Source organism: Spodoptera frugiperda, chromosome 20 (genome assembly GCF_023101765.2).
Source record: "Spodoptera frugiperda isolate SF20-4 chromosome 20, AGI-APGP_CSIRO_Sfru_2.0, whole genome shotgun sequence".
NCBI lineage: Eukaryota > Metazoa > Arthropoda > Insecta > Lepidoptera > Noctuidae > Spodoptera > Spodoptera frugiperda.
In genome coordinates, this window is record NC_064231.1 from 8841250 (window position 1) to 8857686 (window position 16437).

Here is a 16437-nt window from a genome sequence, read left to right on the forward strand (position 1 = left end):
TTCAAAATAATATTTTGGATAAAAAATGTAAGTTATGTTATATTTACTTTATGATTACCGTTGAGCATAATAAAATAAAATTGGTATTTCTATTAGTAAATTCTAGTCCTTTTTTACTCAAAATGTTTTCGTTAATAATCGATATTGTCTTGTATTATCTGTGGTACAAATGACGTTCGTGTCAGATTTTTCATATTTACTCTGTGGTGTGGTTCAGTTTGACATTTTTGATTGACAAGTGCTGTTGTGTTTTCAATTTTAAAAGTTCAACACGTGTTTTAATTTTATAACATGGTGAAATTAAAGGCAAAAAGTGGAAAGAAGAAAGTACCTGTAGTACTTCAAAATAAGAAAGATGAAGAAAATGAAGTAGTTTTGCCGCCGGTTCGAATGTCTGATGATCCGGCACCAAAACAGGTTATAATTTAAAACATTTTCTATTACATTTTTACTGATATTTAGGTTTATATATTGACTTACAGTTGCATATTTGAGCAAATATTGATATATTAGAACTACCTTGAGGCAACAAACATTCTGAAAGCAGCTCATAATATTTTAATCTGAACTTCTTTCATTTTTAGGTGAAATGGATCAACCGGCAAAGAGTTTTAGTGTTCGCTGCACGTGGGATTAATCATCGTCATCGACATTTGATGGAAGACATTAAAAAAATAATGCCACACCACAAAACAGAATCCAAGATGGAAAGAAGTAAAAACTTGTATGTGGTCAATGAGATTAGTGAAATGAAGAACTGCAATAAGTGCATCCTTTTCGAGGGCAGGAAGATGAGAGATCTCTATTTATGGATGTCTAACATACCTAATGGGCCCAGTGTCAAATTTTTGGTTGAAAATAGTATGTTTCCTTGCTTGAATTAACTACCACACCATGCTGTTTGATACTTTGTACCTTATAACTAAATTCTTTACTTTCTTTTCAGTTTACACAATGGGTGAACTTAAAATGACTGGTAACTGTCTGAGGGGATCCCGGCCACTGCTATCCTTTGACCCACAGTTCACTAAAGACCCACATTACGCTTTGTTGAAGGAATTACTAACACAGACATTCGGTGTTCCTAATCATCACCCCAAGAGTCAGCCATTCTTTGATCATGTGTACACTTTCATGATCTTAGATAATAGGATTTGGTTCAGGAATTACCAAATCCTTTCTGAAGATGGTGCTTTGGCTGAAATTGGACCAAGATTTGTGTTGAATCCCGTAAGTGTATATACTTGAACCATATAATTTCAATTTTAATTTATTGCATATACCTATGTACTTCAATTTTATATACTGAATGGAGAAACCTCTTATGACTTCATTTAAACCATATATTTTTTATCATCTTGACTGATGTATTTACCATCTGCATGTGTTTTCCATGAATAATAAACAAATAGGCATGTTATTAACTCACTAATGTCTTTTCAGGTTAAAATCTTTTCTGGATCTTTTGGTGGTACAACATTATGGGAGAATCCAAAGTACATAAGCCCTGCAAAATTAAGACAAGCTGCATCTAAAAAGGCTGGTAGCAAATATGAGAGGAGAATTGAAAAGAAGGCAGTCTATGAGGCTACTAAACCTGAAACTGGTTACCCTGATATAGAGGGTGCTGACTTCTTCAAGGGTGATCCTATGGAGAAGGCTAAAGAAGTTGTTGTCAAAGGTAAGTAAATTAGAATAAAGGAGTGTATTTGTAAGTTATTATATATATTTCCTAAAAATCTAATATTGTAACTCTGTATAACTGTAGAAATAGTTTGATGAAGAACTTATTTATGTTTAATAGTAGACCTTCTAAGAACGAAATTTCTGTTAGAGTGATTACTGCAATACAAGAAACTATAGAAAATTCATAGTTTCTCACAAAACCCAAACCTAAGTTCTGGCCAACAAGGGTTTTTTATTATATATAATTTATCTATAAAAATAGTATTATTATTCAGATTTCATGTTGTTATTTACAGAAGAGATAGAAGAACAAGAAAATTCTATGGAGGAAGATGAAGAACAAGAAGCAGGAGAAGAAAGTGAGCAGGAAGCACCGAAACCTGCTTTCAGTATGTTGATGAAGAAATCTAAAACAAATCCGGATAAGACAATAAGGCGTAAACAACTCAAAGCTAAAAGCAAGGCGATATCTGATCAAATCAAAAAGAGGAAGCAGTTTAAAAAGAAAAAACCTGGTAAATCATAATAATAAAACTTTATTTTCCACACAATGATTTTTATTTTGTATATATCTATGGATAGGTAAAACCAAATTCCTTACATTCTATTACGGAAGAGCATTTATGGCATACAATCAAAAGTATAGATTTCGTCATTTGATTAGATCTTCTGAAATTCGAGATAACACTGAGGTACTTATGTAAAACAAACTATTTTCTAAATACATAATTATAGTTACGCAAACAGCATTTAATGTACTTAAAACAAAGATCATGGGGAGATTCACAAAATATACATTATTTTATCTCATATTACGTAAAATTATTATGCTGGATGATTGGATAAGTCCTATTTTAAATTATGGACGGTCAAATTCATTTAAAAAAATGAAACTAATCAAATTATGCTAAAACACTATCATAAAACTTGATAAAAAATTGAGCACCCTATTTAAAAAAATCTGTATAATCTGGATTTAATAAAACTATGCATTTAACGTAATTATGCGTCACAACATGATTAAAGTATTCAATAATGTGTATTTGATTAATTATTATAAAGTATTGTTAAAAACGTAACATTATTACTTAGTAGGTACTAGAAAAATATAATATCAAAAATTGTACTTTATATTAGCCTTAGTAGCAAAACATTTATGTAAAAAAGCAATAAATTAATTGATTTGAAGACAATAGTCAAAGTCATTAAATAAAAAACAAACTGCAAAAGCATACAGTAAGATCTAAGCACTGGAATGCATGATGCAATGTCAAATAAACATATAACTTTAAGTGAAACTCTTATTTAGGTACTTTGTGCTATCCAATTCATTTGTGCTAAAATTTACACTCAACAGTGTAAGTACTGTGTACTTTGATATTCTTACATTTACGAAAAAAATATCGATTTATTCAACATTCATACTATCTAGAATAAAATCTGCGTATAACATATTATGCTTATTCGGACTACAATTAATTATTTATTATGCACTCATATAATAATAATAAAATATCAAGAAATACGTAGTTCGCAACATTAGGTACACAAAAATAATATCTAGAGCACTTTATAAACTTTTCTAAAATTCATGTAAACATTCATAAAACAGATATTTTATATATTAGTAAGTATCTATAATCTATAGTATTAGAAAAATATTATGCCAAAATAGCTTATACCTACTAGCATTGCACCAACATTATTATGAAAGTTATTAAAAGTCACAAAAAGTGATTCACACAAATAATGTGCCGTCAAATCACGGTGTCAATGTGCTTATAAAATATTAATTATTATTAATAATAAATAAAAAAATGCAAATACTGAGTCTGAGTAAAAGCGTAAAAGATTCTTCTTATTTCTAATTCAACTGCCAAAATTACCTGAAAATAAAATTAAGTTTGAATAAATAGAACGCCAAACGAAGTCATAAACAGTTTGATAGATTCCCGCCAATTATAATTTCTAGTCAACTATCATTACCACCCGATAAAAATCCCTGTCCCAACCTTATTTTACATGCATGACAATAATATGTTGAATGGAAAATTAAAACAATACGGAGTAGTTCCTATTCAACGGCTAAACAAAATCCAAACACCTTTAAATTCTTTTCACATGCTGCATATCGTTATTGAAAGGCAGAAAGTTAGAACTAATAATATAGGTACAACAATTAGGTTAAGGTAAGCTGCCACACCATTATTACTTATCTTTCTACACACAAAAGCAGTTTTCTTGACATACGGCAAAAATGCATAATACTATGTCATCTGACACAGAGCCTATACACCAAATTAATCAAAACCTAACAGCGACTAACCTAAATATTAATAACCACAACAGATTATACAGTCAAGGTATAATAGAATTAATGCAACAACTCGTTGGTGCTGGTCATAAAATTGTACAGCTTACGTTAGGTGCCCACTGCGGGCGAGTGGAAATCTACTAGTTGCTTGCAAATCGCGTCAGACACTATGGAAATTGCAAAAAATCTTTTTAGAACTTCCAAAAGTTCTTAATCAGTGTTTCCTATTAACCTACAGGTGTTGCATTCATTCTTACACCTTGTGTAACAACAAAGAAAGCAAGATAAATTACATAATCTGCAGCCAGCATCCACAATAAGGCACTGATAGGACATGCAAAGCCCCAAGGACAACAGGCTTCGAGCTAATACTTGTCTGGCACGTCCTGCAGCTCGGCGCCATCTTGTTCGTCGTATTTATCTCCCTTATGCCCGCCAAGTTCCGCCAAACGAGAGTTCTTCCATCTGCCGTCGTTGCCATTCATATTGCGATCTTCACACACGCATAGGAACAGTGAATCAACTACCATCTGTGGATTTTATAAGTGATTTTTGTTATGATAGACAGATATATGTAAATAACAGAACACAAGAATGGCCAAAGTTATTCAAATTCAGACAATTTGATTTCCAAAAAAGAAGTTGAGTAAGAATCACACGAAGTGTAAAATCGGAAAACAAAATAAACTATTTCTAAACTGCTAGAAGTAACATAGATCATAAAAGGAACAAAAAACATAAATCTATGAAACAAACCTCGTAAAGAGAAAGTATACAGTGTGCAATGAAGAACGAGTAGATACAGATGACTAATGTGGGAACAGCAAAGAAGTGGAGGTCAGAGTTTCGTTTGAGGAGCAGTAGACCAATGATGCCGGTGACAGCAGTCACTATGCACTTGCCAAGGAACAGGATGAAGTCGCCCACACTGTTTATAGTCGCCACCTGGAGTGCGTTGTTCACTATTGTGCTGAATGCCTGGAATAAAAATCAAATATTTCAATGTCTATTCTGGTCTTTTGCATACTGAGTTACTAAACTAAGGTTTAATGTTCTGATTGGGTATATCAAGGGGCTAAGCCATTATACTTTATCAATATAACTGTTAGTAGTGGTAAACTAAGGAGGATCTAAAATTAATCTCGAAGCATAAAATAAGTGTACTACTTACCACTCTAATAAAAGGTATCTTTATTATAGATACCTTTTATTAGAAAAGGTACCGTAAAACATGGCAACTTTACCATATTTTGGAACAAAAATCGAAATATATTTTTAACCATAAGACGCATAGAAACCAAAACTATATATTTAGAATTGTAGTCTATCTGGCTCACTTTACTGTAAGCGTCATTATATACAAACGCTTACTTTAGCCGTAGTAAAGAAAAAACAACATGGGTAAAGATACCAAATTTTTGGCAACTTTACCTACGCGCCGTATTCATCGTGTATTGCATATTAAAGAGTTGTTGAGGTACAGAGGGCTTCATCTAGGACCTCTTCGTATTATAATGCAAACAATATGAGCAAATCTATAAAGATAACGGCTACACAGACGTTCGGGAAAGTTGCCACGGGTTTCATCGTAATTTACATACAAATAATTTGTTACGCTCGGGGTTGTCAAAAATTGAGAATTATTTTTATGACATGTATATTTAAAAAAAAAATATATAAACCTTAAACCTAAAGTAAAAAAAAGCATAAATATCTGACATAAATATTGTTCCCTTTTAAACTAAATTAAGTTCTAAAATTAAAACATAAATCTAAGTATTTATGTTTAAAATTGTAAAAAAAGGCTACAAAATAATGTTTAATCTTTTGACTTTTTAATTTTTTGACTTCACTATCTCCATAGCTAATTTTAACATTACTTTCGTATACTTTTTATATTGTCTAACTTCGAGTTATCTGCGGTTTTGTTTCATGTGAGCCATTTTGGCTCTAAAACGAAAGGTATTATTAAATACATTATAACATATCATCCAGGATATTCACTATTATGCTGGGAAATTTAGGTATTCGAAAATGGTTACATACACACAAACAAGAAAAAAACATTTATTGCCAACCCTAACTGTAGGTAAAGTTGCCACAAAGCAGGCCGTGGCAACTTTACCTAACCTGTGTCAACATTACCGAAGCGATTATTTATCAATAAATTAAAGAAAACGCAATTGCTGACATTACAACAGTAATCCCAACTATATTATACATACAAGATCAAAATTTCACTCACCTGTGACAAATAATTTAGGCTATGTGAACACAATTTAGGAACTACTAACTTTTAGCACATTTTCACGCACTACACTGTAACGGCCATTACTGGCATAATAGCAGTCTTACGTCTACGCAAAATATAGTAAATATTTCCTTTTAAAGTCTAAAAAATACTACTATTACAAAACAGAATTCTAGTGGGTAGATTTTTAGATAAATGAGTTTATACCGAATACCTATAGTATGGTAAAGTTGCCAAGGGTCTGGTAAAGTTGCCATACTTTACCGGTATCTATAAAGATACCTTTTATTAATATAAATTAAAAAGAACAAAACTATGCTATATTTAGCCCTGTCTGTTTAAGTAATTTTTCCAATATGCTATCACAGCAAGTAAATAAATGTTATATCAACAAATACACTTTTATGCTGATCAAAACATTTTATTGAAAAAAATGTAAACAATAATTAATTTATAACTACAATAATCAGCATATTGATTTGAATAGTAACTCTTGTAATCTGGATAACATTTTATATATTTTAATTGTTGTTAGCACACCAACAACTTATTTCACTGTGTAGGTACTAGGTACCTAAAAGTAATAATTAATTGTGATTGCATATTAAATTGATAAGCCAATCCCGTCTGCATAATATTATAATAACGCTTTTCCTCGTGTAGAGCAGGTTAACAATAGCGCAATTTTGTTTTATTAATACCACATTCTCACGCCTTGATCTTGGTCGAGGCCATGCTTGAGGATAAAATTAAATTGTCTCCTAACGATTCCGGTTATAGCGAAGACAGTCCAGGTCTTATTATAAAAGAATATTTCTACTGTACGATAATGTTTACAATCAGAGGTGCACTTTCGACTCCCTCACTCTTTCATGGTCTGATGAGACAGCAATCAAGTACTATAGTCGTGTGATACGACCGAAAATAAGGTTTGGACTTTGGAGTAAGACCAATTGCATTAAATGAAATGCTATTCAAGGTCACACATGATAAGGAAGCACTCAATTTAATACAAATTGAAATATAATTATTAAATAATCATTTAACTTTTGTTTTTGTTTCCTTCCTTCTTTTTTTTTTTTTTTTACATTTAATGGGTCGACGTTTGACCGCTATCTCACCTGATGGTAAGTGATGATGCGGCCTACGGTGGAGCACGTCTGCCCATAAGCAACCTATTCACTCGGGCCTTGAAGACACCCAGGTTATACCCATCAGGAAACACAGACTCCGGCAAGGAGTTCCACTCCCTAGCAGTTCGCACAAGGAAGCTTGAAGCGAAGCGCTTCGTGCGAGTTGGTGGGATATCTACCATGAAGCGGTGACGCCTCGCCGATTGTCTTGTGGTTCGATGATGAAAAGGACTAGGGGGAATCAAGTTGTGCAATTCCCCCGCACACTCTCCGAAATGTATCCGGTAAAAAACGGAAAGGCTTGCGACCTTGCGCCTGTGTTCAAGGCTTTGAAGCCGGGCCTCCACAAGCGCATCATCGTTGATGAGCTTCTTGGCACGCCTTTCAATGTGTTCGAGCGCATCTAGCTGGCATTTAGCCGAGCCGTCCCAAAGGTGAGAACAGTACTCCATACATGACCGAACCTGCGCTTGGTACAGGCTCAGCAGTTGTTTCGGTGTGAAGTACCGTCTCACCTTCGAGAGGATACCCAACTTCCTACCAGCCAGATGCGCCTTCGACTCTATATAAGAGCCGAAGTTTAGCGTTGGCGATAGAGTTACGCCAAGAAGCTCTAGATGATCCGATATTGGAACGGATACATTTCGGAAAGTAGGAGCCAGCGGAAATTGACTCCGTTTGGCAGAGAATAGACACGCCTGGGTTTTGGTAGCGTTGAACTTGACCAAGTTGGCGTCACCCCAATCGGAGACCGCCTTCAAGGACGAGTTCAACCGTTCGACCATGGATTCTCTTAGAGACTGGATCTGTGTTCCGCTAGTTCGCGCATCGGACACATACCTTTCAACAACTGTGCTGTCATCTGCATACCCAAAGATACCGGGCTTAAGCAGGTCGTTGATGTGCAGCAAAAAGAGCGTTGCTGAAAGTACTGACCCCTGAGGGACTCCGGCGTTGATACCAAATTGGTCAGACGAGCAGCCATCGATGACTACTCGAATTGACCGATCCCTCAGGAAGTCTGCAATCCATCTGCACAGATCAGCGGGAAGTCCATATGCAGGAAGCTTGCCGATAAGGCTGTCGTGCCAAACCCTGTCAAAGGCCTTCGATATATCGAGAGAGACCGCTATTGCCTCCCCGTGCTTCTCGATGGCCTCGCTCCAAATGTGGGTGGCATACGCAAGAAGGTCCCCAGTGGATCGGTTGCGGCGAAACCCATACTGCTGATCGCTGAGGAGGTCGTTACCTTCAAGGTATGCCAGGAGCCTGTTGTTGAGTACACGTTCCATACTCTTACAGAGTATGGACGTGACCGAGATTGGTCGGTAATTGTTAGGGTCGGCACGACTACCTTTTTTGGGCACAGGCTGCACGTTGGCCAGCTTCCATGCAACCGGCACTTGACCAGTCTCCAAGGAAAGTCGAAACAGGCGTGTCAGGATTGGAGACAACTCAGGCGCACAGGTTTTTAAAACCACGGCCGGGATTCCGTCGGGGCGTTCGTCTTATACACCTCCTTCTGTCGGATGCGAATTTTCGACATTTTCGTCTCGCATACGTTATTTAGAGAAGGAGGTATAGCGCCACCAGTATCAAGACGTGAAGATTCCGCAAATAGAGAAGCAAACAGGTTTGCCTTCTCTACCGCGGTGTGTGCCAGCGTCCCGTTAGGCCCCAGGAGAGGTGGGAGTGAAGGGCGGCAGAAGTTCGATTCAACCGCCTTGGCCAGGGACCAGAATGCTTTACTACCCGCTGGGTAAGAAGCCAGTTTGTTCCCTATTCGGCCAATGTGGTTGAACCGGGCCATCCGTAATGCCTTTTTGCATGACTTGGCAGCCCTGTTATAGGCTCTCTTCCTCTGAAGAGTGTCGTCAGCCTTACGACGCCTGGCATCCGCCCATGCCAAGTATGCCGCATGCTTTCGCGCTTCAGCACGTCTGCAGTCGGCATCGAACCATGGACGAGTCCCACCGAAAGATGTCGCGTCAGAGAATGGAATGTAGTATTCCATGCCCTGACGCAACACCCCTGTTATGGCATCCGCACAAGCTGACGGGTCTTCAGTAGAGAAGCAGACAGGCCGCCAAGGATAGGATGCAAAAAAGGATCGCATCCCATCCCAATCTGCTGACTTGTACCGCCACATCCGCCGAGATCCTCTGGGACAAGGATCCGGTGGGGAGTACGTGGATACGGATTTCACCTGACAGTGGTCAGAGCTACCCAAGGGTGAAGATACTGACACCGAGTAGCTGTCTGGATCAGTTGTCAGCAGAAGGTCTAGGCAGTTGGCAGTGTGCGAGTCGACATCGGGCACCCTTGTGGCCTCCTGGACCAGCTGGGTCAGGCCAAGCGTTAGCGCAAGCTTACGCATTTCCCTCCCAGCATGGTCAGTGCACTGGTATGGGAACAGCCACTCCTGGTGATGAGCGTTAAAGTCCCCCAGTAACACCAACTGGGCCGAAGGGTACCTCTGCCGAGCCGCATCCGCCGTCTCCACAAGGTGTTGAGCTAATCTGGTCGTCTCCAAATCTCCGCTGTGCGACCGGTAGACACAGGCATAGAGGATTTTCTCTATGCCTGTGTCCACCAGTATCCACAAGGTTGAAAAACTGGGGTCCTCAAAGTTTCGGAGACGCCGGTAACAGACGCCGTCTTGGACGTATAGGCATACGCCTGCACGGGGAACGAAGTTGTGCTCCAGAGAAAAGCCTGGGTAGTTCAGGTATGATACGTCCGACGGACATCTGATCTGGGTCTCCGAGAGAAACAAGAGCGTTGGGTTCTCGGTCTCCAGATGGTGATGGACTGCAATGAGATTTGAGTGCAAGCCTCGGATGTTGGAGAGGTGCACTTTGAGGGAGAGGGAGTGCAGCCGCTGTTGAACCCTTTTCTTAGCTCTCGTTTTCATAGTCGTAAATAAGTTGCTGAGAGGATGGCAGTGAAATGTTCCTCCTCACAGGCGACCCCAGACGCGCACTGCAGTTAGCCACATCAATGGGAGGCCAGCCTGGAGACTGCGGGGACGCCCGAGCCCCCCCACGTAAATCCATCGGGCCCTCTCTTCCGGTCGCCAACCGGCACGATGGCGTATACGTGGGATTTTTCGCTAGATGGCGGGGCAGCCTTTCACGTGTGGCTAGCACGCTAATTGGGCCCCCAACTATCTGCGGTCGGCCAGCGGTGCACCGTGCCTCGGATCCCGCTACCCTCCGCGACTGGCCACCCGATGCAGCCACACCAGCGCGCGCCAGATCGGTCTACCCATAGTGGAACAAACATTTCGACCCATCCTCTCGTACGGCGTCACCGAGCATCGTGGCGGAACACGGCTAGGCCGCTTGGCGACACGGTTTTGCTCGGTGGGTGGTTATAATGCCGTCGGCCGAAACCTACCACCTGAGTGTCACCTGTTTAGCACCACCCAGAGGCCACGTGTAGGGGTTCAGTTTTTTAAGGGTGCTCTCCTACGGACGAGGGTGACTCAGCCTCCAAAAACCTTCTTTCCTTTTAGAAAGAAATCTTTGACAAAGTTAATATAAAATTAATACCAAGTATCTACACTTACCTTTCCAGCCGCCTTACAGAAGTGGCATCTCTCAATGGTAATGATAGTGTAGGCGTTGTGATTCAGGTACCGAATGAACTTTTCAAGACAATAGAAGCAGCAGATACCGCACTTGAGACCACATTTTGCGCATTCCGAGCCCTTTTCTGCTCTAGCTGACAACCTGTAATTATTCATCAAAATCGGTTTAGTGATTTAGGACTTTAGAATATAAAGCGTTGCAAACTGACAGTTTTATCGCATTTATAATATTGAAGTAGGAATTTCAAATACAATGTCGGTTATATGGAACTTAAAAAAAATACTTACTTGGCATGCAAATAAGTCAAAATGAGGCGAGGTATCTTGAACAGTGTAATCAGGAAGGATCCCTTGGCGACAGAACCCAGATGGTACTTGATAAGTTTGCCGATGGAATATAAAACCGGTGAGTTTGCGTTTGGTCCTCTGGAAAAATAAAGAACATTAATTAGTGAATTTTCATGGATCTAAACTGTTGTTTAGTTCATGTTATGGTCATGGAATTAAAAAAGAATTCTTGATGATATATTTTAAATAATATAAATATTTACCTAAAATACCAATGAGACACGGCTCCAGCGATGGTCATCTGTTGGCAGCCGAGGATGAACTCACTGCCCCACACGAGGCAGATCAAACATATCCACCACATGCTCTTCACCCACATTGGATCGAACTGAATATTCTCCAGCGCGAAAGCTGGAATAGTAAATAACATATTTTATAGGTAAGTAAGTTCGTGAGGATTTATTGAGGAAAAGTAAGGAAGAACGGGTTTACTGGGCTTCGCGCCTCGCCCAAGGCGAGAGAAGTTATAGAATGATATGCCCTTAAAAAATGGTTTGTGGAGTTCAATCATTTCTGTAACAACATAGCAATGTATCATACATTCGACGGAAACGAAGTGGTGATGATGACCGAAAGATCCTTCGTCCGAGACAGAAGAATTCTTGTAACTTAGCCTAAATTAAAATCAGTTTATGGTATTAAGTATAAAATACAGGTTTACAACGTGACCATATAAGTTGTCGAGGTAGCGATTGCCAATCGAGACCTAGATTGTGAGGGACTACAGCGTGCGTGATTTAGGACTTTTGACGCTGACGTGCCGGACTCGATAACGAAAAAGAAATTGAGACTACGACCTACATTTTTATGTGGTACCTACTTTAAGTATTATGAAAAAATACTATACTTACTTTTCAAAGTAGAATTGCCGTTGTGGGTATCAATAGCCGGTTTATTAAGGGAATCGAACTCCGTCGTAGTAGATCCATTGATTAGGAAATTTGTCTGCAGTGGTATTCCGGGATAATTTGCTGTGGCTAGACAGACCTGCAAAATATATTATAATTAAATTCGTTGACCAACAATATAATAAAACAAAGCCCCACTGCATCTGTTAGGGATAATCTCAAAAATGACTGAACTGTTTTGTATGCGGTTTTATGCATGCATATAGGGTGATTCATGAAAAAGATTTAAGCGGCGGAAAACCAGTTGTACCTAACTATAAATGTATTAAACGTTAACTTACCACTACAATGGACCAAAATGCTAAAAATAGCACAAGGATGAAGAATGTGATGATAGGTTGTAGGAAAAGGGCGGGAATGGATCCGAGGCAGTGAGCCGTCTCCCTGAATAGGGCTGCCAAGAAAGACACGCGGGAGCGCATCACAAACACAAGCAGGAGCAAAATCACCTGAAAATAAAGAAAATTATAAACGAGATAGTACATTTCGGAATGGAAAAATCAATTTATTATTAAAAAGATTATAGTCAGCAAATACTTTACAGATTTGTGAAAAACTTACCGTTATTATAGTGGCTATAATTGAATACCACAAAAACGCGCTCTCATTCTTTAGGGATTCCTGTAAATTAATAATTAAAATAAATAATGATGCGTAACAAATAAACACTGATTAAAGTAGTAAATAAATTATGCAAAATATTAGACATCATTCATCAACAGGTTTATTAAGTAGGCCTTTATACGCCGTTAAGGGCCATAATTACATAGCTTTGTTAATTTGTAACCAACTATTAATTAGGAGTCAAACTACAAAACTATAATCATACATTAGTAGCACGCTCATAAAACATGCGTCATAGAGGCTTTGCGTGTTAGATCAAATTAATTTACACTTATTCAACTTTTGTGTGAATGTTTGGATTTGGTTCCCAGTAGGACACTTGTTGAGAGTTGGTCAAATAGGATTCGCCCCTGTGCCCGAGGAATAAAATGTATTCTATCACCTAAGCCAGCTTATACCCGTCCCGTGTATACTGTATGTCAGTGTTTTCAATGTGATTGATGAACAAACATCCAAACAAACATTCACATTTATAATATGATATGACAATCCTAACAGTAAGAACCACGTAAGTGCAGCCGTGCCCGAAAGTTAGCATATGAATACTCACAGCCAAATATGCAGTTTCAAAGGTCTTGTGTTTATTCTTCAGTTCATAGTATGTGTACCATAATAGTGCTGTTCCTGCCACACTGGCTATCGACACCAATATCATGAATATCCACGACACCAGAGTTGCCAATAAATGCAATATTGAGACCATAATTAGAGAACATACTGAAAAATAAAAGAAATTTTATAACACACAAAGTAAAATAAATCTAGTTTGTCTATCTACTTTCTACTACAATGTTCTACATTTTATGAAATGCAATAGAGTTGAAATTCAAGTGACAAGTTCACAAGAATGTTGTTATCAGTTTCTAATTAGTCTCGTCCAGCTAACTACAGCTATCCACTCTAAATACAGCTAATTAGGTAGTACATAATAATTGAATCATCTTAGCTGTATGGTTAGAATACTTTGAATAATTTCTTGATAAAATTTATATTCAGGTTTCTTGTTTTACAATTATGTTTTATGCCAATTGTCTGTTCTTTTTTCATCATTTCACACTCTTGTCTAGAAAATTATTATTCAATAAAAATGATTTATTTTCTTATGTGTATTATCTTCGTTGCTGCCATCAGCACACTGTATGCAAACATTTTTCTTTTTATCAAATTGTTACGATTAGTGTTTTAATACAACACATTAATTATAATTAATGTGTTGTATTTTAATTTATTTAATTTATTTATGTAATTTCATAATTATGAAATTGGCATATTATTAACTTTATCAACTTTGCTGTTGACCCAATTTTTATTTTAAAGAATCTCTTCTGATTGCTGTTAATATATTATAGTTCATTAAGGAATTGTCTATTCCAGATCTATTAACCTTTTGTCTGTAGCTATATGAGACATAATAGATACATTTTTCATGTAGTTCCAGCATACCATGCCTATTTTACTCCTATAATTTAAATCAGATATGAGTTAATTCTCATTGATAGGCTACAATACTATTATATATTTTGCTGTACCTATAATCCTATACTACTGTTTTATTAAAGCCTTCAATCATAAATTACATTGTTCACCTTGTTTTAATAACTTAGCATAAATTTGAATAACAACGAAAAAATATTCATTAATTAACTTTTTCATTCATAACAGTAGTATGACCTACATTGAAAAACATTTTATTAATGAAAGGACTACTGGCAACACACTGGCAACTCATAGACATAATTAAATAGAGTGCTAGACTAAATTATTCAAGCAATTGTTAGCTTAGCATTGGTTGAGTGACATCACCGGTAAAATGAGTCAGTTCATAACTCCTACCTACTTTAGTGTATTTATAGCTCAGTGATCCAACTTCCTACTGTAAACTGAGATAAGCTAGATCCTTTCTTGCTTCATCTATTGAAGGCTATATTGAATTATTTATTAAATAATTAAGATGGTAGGAACTGAGATAGATATGTCATTGTTATATTGAGTTTATTAGATCTAATTTGACAATCAGCTCACTAATGACCATTGAGGTCAATAACACAACTAGGTGGGGCCAAATAGAGCATTATGTAACATTTAGGATGCATAATATTTTAAGGTGGTCTTAATTAATTCAAATTAGTTTTGGTACCTATTTACACCTAATATCATATTATGTTACAAGGAAAAAGGTGAACAAGAATATTATAACACTTGATCTTGCTCATTTTTGTGGCTAAGATAAAACTATAAGAATTATAAATATAGGTATAGGTATACAAGTAATTTCTAGATTGAATTTGATTTTGCCCAGCTTAATAAGACTCAAATAAGAATTAAGTGCATAAATCTACAAAATTATATTATACTTACTAAATGCAATAATGACACAAATAATCATCTCCTTCCATGATGAGTAAAGATCTGAGAGCATCTGCTCAATAGTGTCCCAACTGTTCAGTAGATCATAAAAGTCATTGAATACTTTCTTAGTAAGTTCCTTTGCTGACTTTGGGAAGCATCTATTTAGTAGTGGGAATGTCTCATACACTGGCAGAGTTGGACATGGCCCTATGTAGTTGTTAGATACATCCCTATTACTAGCCAATGAGTTCAAATTAATATCATAACGGCAAAGGTTTGATCCAGTCTCCTTATAGAAATTCTGTATATCAGCCATTGACTCCAATTTCTTATTAGGACATTCTTTCACACATATTTTGAGGGACCTTTGAAGCTCTTTTACATCCATGAAAAATAGATACTTTTTGTCAATGGTACTTATTCCAGACACAGGTGCTGCTGTTAGCTTGTAGTTGCTTTTCACTCCACATGTATTCCCAAACGAATCAAATCCATTAATTACTCGTAAAGGATTTCCGTACACGAAAGATATCGCAGCTACGATTATCTGAAAAAGTATATTTTATTAAGCACCGATATTTATTCTAATAACTTTAATTAGTACAATATTAATAGAATATTAATAAACAACATTTAAATGAGGTTTGCCGGGTGCTTACCATTAATATCCAAAATAAGATATAAATAATCAGCCACAACACATCGGTACAACCTTTTCTTGGTGTTTCATTTTGAGGTGATATTTCACTTTGAGTACAACCCATTTTAATATTATTAAATTATTGCGCGTTGTCAACAACTTTTAAAATTATAAAACATTTCCAATTTCTTGTGGAGTTTAAACAAACAAACAAGCCAAGCAGCAAACAAGCTTGTCAAATCAAAGCTGCGTTCGAATAAGCTTCCTAGGCTTGGAAAAAATCGGTAATCGTATCGCGTATGAGTACCGATTCATTTTATCGATATTTGTATTTCTCGGACTCGATAAATTCCAACTTATTTAAATGAAAATAAAATTTCATTACATTAATATTTCCATTTATTTAATGTAATAAAATATGATAATTATATACACTGATTATATATTATCTATGTACAATCGATGTCAGCGATAGATATTGTTATATTTGATCGCAATACATTCTTAATGATATTATATTCACAATCTTTGATAATCAATATTTGGCATATTTTATAACTCAACTTTCAATTTTATATTTAATGTTAAGATG

At 36.8% G+C, this 16437-nt stretch overlaps 3 protein-coding genes across 4 annotated transcripts in view; 2 read left to right on the forward strand and 1 right to left on the reverse strand.

Annotated features, from left to right (window-relative positions):
• LOC118281655 (calcium uptake protein 1 homolog, mitochondrial-like) overlaps window positions 1–5502 on the forward strand; it is a 117460-nt gene extending 111958 nt beyond the window's left edge. The window contains exon 12 of the transcript XR_007706430.1: window positions 5220–5502. The gene's annotated coding sequence lies outside the window, so the exon portion shown is untranslated. The remainder of the gene's footprint in view (window positions 1–5219) is intronic.
• Window positions 209–2237, forward strand: LOC118281648 (ribosome biogenesis protein BRX1 homolog). Its single transcript, XM_035602283.2, has 5 exons — window positions 209–417; window positions 585–861; window positions 947–1230; window positions 1444–1681; window positions 1983–2237. Exons 1-5 carry the CDS (start codon window positions 292–294, stop codon window positions 2210–2212), a joined length of 1155 nt encoding a protein of 384 aa, XP_035458176.2. The 5' UTR covers window positions 209–291; the 3' UTR covers window positions 2213–2237.
• LOC118281646 (choline transporter-like 1) lies at window positions 2203–16106 on the reverse strand. Of its 2 annotated transcripts, none has more exons than XR_004784250.2 (12): window positions 15865–16106; window positions 15215–15752; window positions 13407–13573; window positions 12794–12853; window positions 12514–12681; window positions 12176–12311; window positions 11528–11675; window positions 11265–11402; window positions 10956–11118; window positions 4757–4978; window positions 4294–4530; window positions 2203–3572 (listed from the first exon to the last, which is right to left on the reverse strand). XR_004784250.2 is itself a non-coding variant. In XM_035602282.2 (12 exons), the coding sequence occupies exons 1-12, from the start codon at window positions 15967–15969 to the stop codon at window positions 3569–3571; spliced, it is 2007 nt and encodes a 668-aa protein (XP_035458175.1). In that variant the 5' UTR covers window positions 15970–16106; the 3' UTR covers window positions 2203–3568. The 2 variants fall into 2 exon arrangements, 1 of the variants encoding a protein (XP_035458175.1); XM_035602282.2 differs by having other exon boundaries at window positions 4373–4530.
• Between the last annotated feature and the right edge of the window lie 331 nt (window positions 16107–16437).

Coding starts and splice junctions, on each gene's coding strand:
- LOC118281648 (XM_035602283.2), top strand. CDS start 292: ATGGTGAAATTAAAGGCAAAAAGTGGAAAGAAGAAAGTACCTGTAGTA. Junction 862..946: donor CAAATTTTTGGTTGAAAATA/GTATGTTTCCTT, acceptor CTTTCTTTTCAG/TTTACACAATGGGTGAACTT. Junction 1,231..1,443: donor CAAGATTTGTGTTGAATCCC/GTAAGTGTATAT, acceptor ATGTCTTTTCAG/GTTAAAATCTTTTCTGGATC.
- LOC118281646 (XM_035602282.2), bottom strand. CDS start 15,969: ATGGGTTGTACTCAAAGTGAAATATCACCTCAAAATGAAACACCAAGA. Junction 11,403..11,527: donor GTGTCTCATTGGTATTTTAG/GTAAATATTTAT, acceptor TTATTTTTCCAG/AGGACCAAACGCAAACTCAC. Junction 4,531..4,756: donor GTATACTTTCTCTTTACGAG/GTTTGTTTCATA, acceptor TAAAATCCACAG/ATGGTAGTTGATTCACTGTT.